Consider the following 8679-nt stretch of genomic DNA (forward strand, 5'->3'; position numbering starts at 1 on the left):
ACCACTCATGGGCTGCTACTACTGCACCTAGGGCATGTATGAGTATCTCGGAGGGCTAGGAAATAATTGTGTATTACAAATGAAATTGGACTAAAGAGGAAAAAATATAATTAAAAGTATTTACAAGGTTTATATTTGAAATCGAAACTTTACAATGATCTTAAAAAATGATGGGTTTACTGTCCGTTTTTAAGTTCAAACATGGCCAAGCCTATAATTTTTATAGAAACTAAACTTTGTACGCTTTTTTTTTTTTTTTTTTCTTCCATATTTAAACCTCTAATATAATGGTAAAATAAATAAATCCACATAGAATTGTAAAGCTAATCTTTACTTTGAATAGGTCTAGCATGTATTTACTGTTTAATATCCCTTTAAAATTTCCTATTGCAAATGCCGTTCTAAAGATTTCAATATATAAACGTTTTTGCATAACTTTTCTAATTGGATGAAAAAACATAACATTTCTCTCAGAATTTCTAAGTGATGGTAAACCCTAGTGTCTTGAAATACTAGGATTTACCAGTGCAACAAATAAAGGAGACTTTCAGTCATGAAGTATAAAATACTTCATGCTGAAAGCTCTTTTATTTGCCTTTAGCGTATGCTGCGCTGAGCGCCTTAGACCACCCACAGCGGAACGATATGTTTTCAATGAGGTGACGTTCCACCTCTTAGCCAATAGCCATTCAACCCAGCTGGCATTATGCTGGATGGCTAGCACACTATTGGCTACGATCACCTCACTGAAAAATAGCGCTCTGCCGTGGGTGGCCCGAGACGCTCAGCGCAGCATACGCTGCAGACAAAGGAACTTTCAGCATGAAGTATTTTATACTTCATGACTGAAAGTCTTATTTGCACTGGTAAATCCCAGCATTTCAAAAACTCTAGGATTTACCATCACTTTAAGGTGGATTTTTGCAGAAGTGCAAGTGCTCGCAAGGTCCAAGTTCCTGCAATTACTGTTCTCTCCGGTATTACCTGTACAACCAGGGGTTGTTGAGCCTTTTCTTTTCAGGATCTTCCTTTGTTGGACATGCAGGAGGTTTTTTCTTGATTTTTCAACACTCAAAACCATTTCTCTAGAGCTTTTCATTTCAGTACACAGAGTGCCTGAGCTACAAGGTCTTTCTTTGAGAAGAAACTTACACAAAGCTTCACAACGATAAGTTGCTCTTTGAATGGTTCCAGACTACTTTGGTTTTGCATTTTTTTTTGCTGCTAAAGACCTTGTGTTACCATCTTCTTGTCCTAAGATGAATGATGCAGATGGTGAGGTCAGATAATCTTCTCTGCAGAACGTTTATAGTTTTATCTGCTAGGGCTGTGTACTTTAAATGTTTGCCTGTAGTACCCGCTCCTTCAGTACAGTCACTTGAGTTGTGAAGCTGTACGTTTTTTACTTCTTGTGTCAAATTTTCACTGTGTAATTTTTTTTTTTTTACATTTTTTTTTTTATTTAGATGTTGCGAATGTGTGAATGGGAAGACGAGTCAGAGGGATCTCCTGCAGAGGCCGGCTTTTATACTCGCTGTCCTGCTTCTGTGGAATTTCGGGTTACTTATTGTCGACCGTATCCTCCTTTGTAATTGTAGGCAAAACCTTATACTTACTATGTGGCTGCAAAACCAGAAGGAAAAAAAAAGATAAAGGGAAAAACCTAGGTCAGGGCTTCACATATTTTGTTTAAAATCAGTCCATTTAGGAGCCGGAAACTTTTGGACATAAACTAATACAAGAAACATATGTTTGTCTTTCTATAATTATACTTTATTTGTACACATTTTATTGTTTTGGATCGAGTACAAAGTTTTGAAATGTGTCCAATTTATTTCTCTAATCAAAATGTACTCTGTTGTCGTGGTGTCCTTTGTTGAAAACCAGGTATGTGTTCTCAGGAGCGTGCATGTGTCAAGCACTATATGGTAGCAGTTCTATTCTATGCCATACACTGCTTCAGACGTGCACGCTACCTACCTTGGTGCGCTCCTTAACACAGAATGCCATAAGAATGACACAACTTGATAATAGAAGTAAATTAGAAACTTTTTTTTAAACTGGTATTCTCTGTCCTGAAAGAAAAAATGTTTGGGTTTCTTGTCCAGTCCTAAAGAGAATGTTAAGTTTTTGATAGAGACAGAGATGCATGTCAGGTTGAGTAAAAGTAACTAGTCAAAAATAAGCTTTCTCTTTTTTTATTAATTATGCTGTTTTCTTTTGTATAAACAGAAGGTGAAACATGTTCATGTCTTGAGCACTATTTGGCACTAAATACCACTGCCGTATAGTGCTTGACACGTGCATTCTCCTGTACCTACATAGGTATTTTGTCACAGGAAAGGCCCTGATTGATACGAAGACCAATAAGTACATTTTATTATAGAAGGTAATTGAATTTTTTTCTTTTTTTAATTTGTATGTTGTGTAAAGGATTAAACTGTAATAATGATTTAACATTTCCCATTTAAATAGAATTACTTGTTCTCCATTGCTCTGGTTAATTAGAGACCCAATGTAAATGATCTTGTGCACTTACACACGTTCTGGTAAAATACAACACACAAGAATACAGCACGCATTCCAGCCTCTCTAGGGGAGTGGAAAAATAAATCAATTTGTAGAGGTAAGCTACAGTAAAAGTAGGCTAAATAAATGACTCTACATTGCATTTCTTTGCTTAATTTTTAAGCGGTTTCTTATTCTGATAACTGTTCTGGGCCTTAACTTAGGGATGATAATGTTCTTTTATCAGTCGACCATGCACAAATGAAATAATGTACTGCAGCCTAATTTCGGCATGGTGCTACTTTGTAAGTTTCTGATCTGTACATTCATTGTGTGACAGACCAGGCTCATTTCTTATCTGCTTGTGATGTTTCCTGAACTGAGCTCCAGATATTCACTTCCAGTATAACGGCTTTCTGTCTGGTATTATGCTACTGTCAATTGCTCGCATATTTCAGGTAAAAGGTAGGGGATACTTTACAAATTCAGTTGCACACTCGCTTAGAGTGATAGAACATAGATTCCTTTCAAATATCTATAGTTATGGTACCCAGTGCTATGACACACTGTGACTACTGCTGCCATAATTGCATTATATAGAATCGCAGAATATTTTGCATTAATATGTCGCTTTTTAATAAGATAATTTCTTTCTAGTGACATGGTGAGTCCACGAATCGTCTCTAATTACTATAGGGAGTATCACTCCTGCCCAGCAGGAGGCAGCAAAGAGCACCACAGAAAAGCTGTTAAAGCTTCCCTTCCCTCCAACCCCAGTCATTCTCTTTGCCTACGTTAAGAGCAAGGAGGTGGTAAAGTTTAGGTGTTTGGAAGAAGATTCTTCAAGATTTTGTTATTTTTCAGCAGTGCAAGTTTGTTTTGCTTTGTCCTGGGATATAGCTGTAGCCCATGTCAGTCTCTTCAGTAGAGCAGTGGTGGCTTTTAATCAATAGGAACATGTGGGGTACAATCCTTACTGCGCCTCACATGTAGATAATGCTGCCCTAACATTGAAAGCCTGAGTAAGATTGCTCAGTCTTAGTTTTTCTTCCACAGGTCCATGTGAGGGAACATGTCTCTCGAACCTAGTAAGCTGCCTTGTTGCCTGGCAGATTTCATGGAGGTAAGTGCTTATAATATTTTTCTGGGACTATGCAGGAAAAAGATTGCACTTTAATTCATTTGATGGGACACGACACATTCTCCTATAGAATTAGGGGATAGTGTTAAAATGGGCAGTATTTGCAGGCACTGGGGACGTGGAGATACAGGCTTAATGTGTGGTGTGTTTTCACTTGCTCCCGGCGGCTTTACTTCAGAGTACATTTTGCCGACTGGGAGGTTAATTTTGATACGCCCACAATGGGCGGGGCTATCTGAGGAGGCAAGTTTCTGTTGTGCGCCTTTTCCCCTTCACTTCCTGTGTTCCGGAGGGGAGACGGCGTCATTGCAGCTTTGTGAGCAGTGCTACGGTTGCCGGACTGCGTTTTACAGTATTATAAGTTGAGTCCGGACTTCTTCTAACAGGATATACACTCCGGTGTCAGTAAGGCAGGTAGGCACCTCAGCAAAGCTAAGCTGAAGTGTAGAGGTTGTCCAGAGTGTTTGTGACAGTTTTTTTCATTTTCTTGCAGAAAAAAATAAAGCAGTTAAGTTTTAAAATTTTAAGAGACAGTAATGGTTTTTGTGTGTTAATTTCAACTTGAAATATAAGTTTATTTAATTCTTATTTTGTTCAATTGTGAGTAAAGATGGACCAAGAGGCCCTGCAAAATGTTACTTTGTTCCTTATGTTTTGATGCTAACGTGGAACCACCAATCCCTTTCTGTTCCTCATGTATTGAGAGAACTTTGTTACAGGGAAAGACTCTTTTTTTTTTTTTTTTTTTTTTTTTTTTTTTTTGAGCCAACATTGTCTAAGGCGGATGCTGTTTAGGGGTCTTCTGTCAATGTTCAAGATATGCCGCAGCTTTCTCCTCAAAAGTTCCAAATTTTATCGTCCACACATGCAGTACCCTGCGCTTCCTCTCAAACTCCGCCTGGTGTTACGTTGCGAGACATCGCTACCCTTATGTCTTCTGCGGTATCTGATGTGCTGTCTGCTTTTCCCATGCTGCAGGGAAAACGCAAGAGGAAATGTAAAGAATCAGTGAGTAAGGTTTCTGACAGTTGTGGCTATTCCGAATGTTTACTCCCAGAAATCTGAGGAGGAAGATACTTCGGTAGCATCTGAGGGGGAAATCTCAGACTCAGTGTAATTCTTTCTTACGATGCTGAAGTTGTATCCTTCAGGTTTAAGCTAGAACACCTCTGTTTGTTACTTAAGGAGGTTTTGGCTACTTTGGACGACTCAGACTCTACGATTGTAGTCAATCCTAAGAAGTCTAGCAAGCTAAACAAGTATTTTGATGTACCTTCCATGGTGGAGGTTTTCTCTGTACCAGATCGGGCTACAGAGGTTATTGCTAAGGAATGGGATAGACCGGGTATTCCTTTTTCTTCATCCCCCTATTTTTAAAAAGATGTTTCCTATTACTGACTCTATCAAGGAGTCTTGGCAGACGGTTCCCATAGAGGATAGTTTGTTCCTTTAAGGATCCTATGGATAAGAAGAAGGGGGTTGCTCAAAAAGATGTGTGTTCACCAGGGTTTACAATGGCAACCTGCGGTGTGTATTGCTACCGTCAATAGTGCAGCGGCATACTGGTTTGATGCGTTGTCTGAATCTATTCAGACACACTCCTGGAAGAGATACATAATAGGATCAAGGCCCTTAAGTTGGCCAATTCTTTTATTACGGATGCTTCCCTACAGGTTAAGCTGGGAGCTCGGATTTCTTTTTGCCGTGCTGGCCCGCAGAGCCTTATTGTTGAAATCCTGGTCTGCAGACGTTTTGTCTAAGCTTTTTGCGATTCCCTACAAGGGTAAGACCTTGTTTGGGCCGGGCTTGGCTGAAATTATTTCTGACATTATGGGCGGAAAAGGTAATTTCCTTCCTCAGGATAAGAGGAATAAACAAAAGGGACGTCAGAGTAATTTTCGTTCCTTTCGAAACTTCAAGGGTAAGCCTTCCTCTGCCAAGCAAGATCAGTCCAAACCTTCCTGGAGGACCAACCAGTCTTGGAACAAGGGGAAGCAAGCCCATTGCTGACTCAGTCTGTATGAAGGGTCTGCCCCTGATCCAGGACTGGATCTTGTGGGGGGCATACTTTCCTTCTTCGCTTGGGTTTGGGATGTTCAGGATCCCTGGGCAGTGGATCCTGGAGTTAAAGACCTTTCCTCCCAGGGCAGGTTTCTGCTCTCAAGATTAGCTGTAGACCAGATAAAGAGAGGCATTCTTACACTGTGTTCGGGACCTTTCTGACCTGGGAGTGATAGTTCCTGTTCCAATGCAGGAACAGGGTCTGGGATTTTACTCCAATCTGTTCGTGGTTTCCAAAAAAGAGGGAACCTTCAAACCAATTTTAGACCTCAAAAGTCCTAACAAGTTCCTCAGTGTACCGTCTTTCAAGATGAAAACTTTTCGTTCCATTCTTCACTTGGTTCAAGAGGTTCAGTTCATGACGATAGTAGATTTAAAGGAAGCGTCCCTGCATGTTCCCATCCACATTGATCATCACAAGTTTTTAGACACACTTCCAGTTTGTGGCTCTTCCATTTGGCCTTGCCACAGCTCCCAGAATTTTTTCAAAGGTCCTGGGACCCCTGTTGGCGGTGCTCCGTTTGCAGGGCATTGCTGTGGACGCCTTATCTGGACGACATTCTGGTTCAGGCTCCATCCTTTCAACAAGCGAACTCCCACACGGAAATGTTATCCTTCTTACTTTCTCACAGTTGGAAGGTGAATTTGGGAAAGAGTTCCTTAATTTCAGCTACTAGGGTAGTGTTCTTGGGAACCATAATAGATTCCCTATCAATGAAAAATTTTCTGACAGAAGTCAGAAAATCAAAGATCGTTTACTCTTGTCTGGCCCTTCAGTCCTCTCCACGGCCGTCAGTGGCTCAATGTATGGAGGTGATCGGTCCTATGGTAGCTGCCATGGACATCATTCCGTTTGCCTGTTTCCACCTCAGACCTCTGCAGTTATGCATGCTCAGGCAGTGGAACGGGGATTACGCGGATCTGTCTCCCCATAAATATTCTAGTGTTGAGGGCAAACTTCACTGCTCTTCTGGCCTGGCCTCGGTTAGCTTCAGCCCGGTTTATCAGGTTTCAGTCGGACAACATAACCTCAGTGGCTTACATCAACCATTAGGGAGGAACTCTGAGTTACTTGGCCATGTCAGAGGTAGCCAAGATGATTTGGTGGGAGGAGACCCACAACTGCTGTCTATCTATCTGTGATCCACATTCCAGGAATTGACAATTGGGAAGCGGATTTTCTGAGCAGACAGACCTTTCACCCGGGGGAGTGGGAACTTCATCCGGGGCCTGAGGTGTTTGCCAACATGGTTCTCAAATGGGGACAGCCGGAGCTGGATCTCATGGCATCTTGAATGCCAAGCTTCCGAGGTCAAGGGATCCTCAGGCTGTACTGATAGATGCTCTGGCAATTCCTTGGAATTTCAGTCTAGCACACCTATTTCCTCTGTTCCGTCTACTTCCACGGGTCATTGCTCGAATCAAGCAGGAAAGGGCGTTGGTGAACCTCATTGCACCGGCGTGGCCTCGCAGGATCTGGTATGCAGACCTAGTGGAGATGTCATCTCGCTTACCTTGTAGACTCCAACTGCGGAAAGACCTTCTACTTAAAGGGCCCTTCCTTCATCCAAATCTTGTTTCTTTGAAGCTGACTGCTTGGAGATTGAACGCTTAATTTTATCTAAGCATGGTTTTTCTGAGTCATTGAGACCATGATTCAGGCTCGTAAACATGTGACGAGAAAGATTTACCATAAGATATGGCGTAAATATCTTCATTGGTGTGAACCCAGATGTTACTCTTGGAGTAGAGTTAGGATTCATAGAATTGTCTCTTCTCCAGGAGGGTCTGGAGAAGGGTTTATCGGCAAGCTCCCTAAAGGGTCAAATATCTGCCTTGTCTAATTTGTTACATAAACGTCTGGCGGATGTACCAGGCGTGCAATCGTTCTGTCAGGCCTTGGTCAGAATTAGGCCTGTGTTTAAACCTGTTACTCCTCCCTGGAGTCTTAATCTTGTTCTTAAAGTTCTTCAGCAGGCTCCGTTTGAGCCTATGCATTCCTTAGATATTAAGTTATTATCTTGGAAAGTTTTTTTTGTTTCTTGTTGCAATTTCTTCTGCTCGCAGAGTCTCAGAACTCTCAGCATTGCAGTGTGAATCTCCTTACCTTGCTTTTCATTCTGATAAGGTAGTTCTGCATACTAAGTTGGGGTTCCTTCCTAAGGTGGTTTCGGATAGGAACATTAATCAAGAAATTGTTGTTCCTCCTTTGTGTCCTAACACTTCTTATCAGGTGCATGCGTTAAAATGCTATTTACAGACGACTAAGGATTTTCGCCAGTCCTCGGCTCTGTTTTCTCTGGGAAACATAAGGGTCAGAATGCTACGGCTAAATCTCTTTGTGGCTGAAGAATATAATTTGCTTGGCCTATGAAACTGCTAGACAGCAGCCTCCTGAGAGTCATGGCTCATTCTACGAGGGCTGTTTCGTCTTCCTGGGCATTCAAAAATGAAGCTTCTGTGGAACAGATTTGTAAGGCTGCAACTTGGTCCTCTCTACACACTTTTTCCAAGTTCTATAAATTTGATACTTTTGCCTCGGCTGAGGCTTCTTTTGGGGGGGAGGTTCTTCAAGCAATGGTGCCTTCCGTTTAGGGTCCCTGTCTTGTCCCTCCCTTATCATGTGTCCTCCAGCTTGGGTATTGATTCCCAATAGTAATTGGAGATTATCTGTGGACTCACCGTGTAAGAAAGAAATCGAAATTTATGCTTACCTGATTTATTTATTTATTGACACGGTTAGTCCACGGCCCGCCCTGTTTCTTTAGACAGTTTAGTGTTATAAACCTCAGGCACCTCTGGACCTTGATACTTCCTTTCTCTCCTTTTACTTCGGTCAAATGACTGGGGTTGGAGGGAAGGGAAGTGATATTTGACAACTTTGCTGTGGTGCTCTTTGCCGCATCCTGCTGGGCAGGAGTGATATTCCCAATAGTAATTAGAGATGATCCGTGGACTCACCGTGTCAA

General features: G+C 41.6%; 1 protein-coding gene across 2 annotated transcripts in view; it reads left to right on the plus strand.

Moving 5' to 3' along the window:
* The window catches only part of ALG8 (ALG8 alpha-1,3-glucosyltransferase), a 111999-nt gene that overhangs the window by 32265 nt on the left and 71055 nt on the right, over positions 1–8679 (plus strand). For both annotated transcript variants that reach the window (XM_053708680.1, XM_053708679.1), the window contains 2 exons: positions 1467–1576; positions 2899–2966. In XM_053708680.1, coding sequence (XP_053564655.1) covers positions 1467–1576; positions 2899–2966 — 178 coding nt within the window. The remainder of the gene's footprint in view (positions 1–1466; positions 1577–2898; positions 2967–8679) is intronic.

Source organism: Bombina bombina, chromosome 3, assembly GCF_027579735.1.
Source record: "Bombina bombina isolate aBomBom1 chromosome 3, aBomBom1.pri, whole genome shotgun sequence".
Taxonomy (NCBI): domain Eukaryota; kingdom Metazoa; phylum Chordata; class Amphibia; order Anura; family Bombinatoridae; genus Bombina; species Bombina bombina.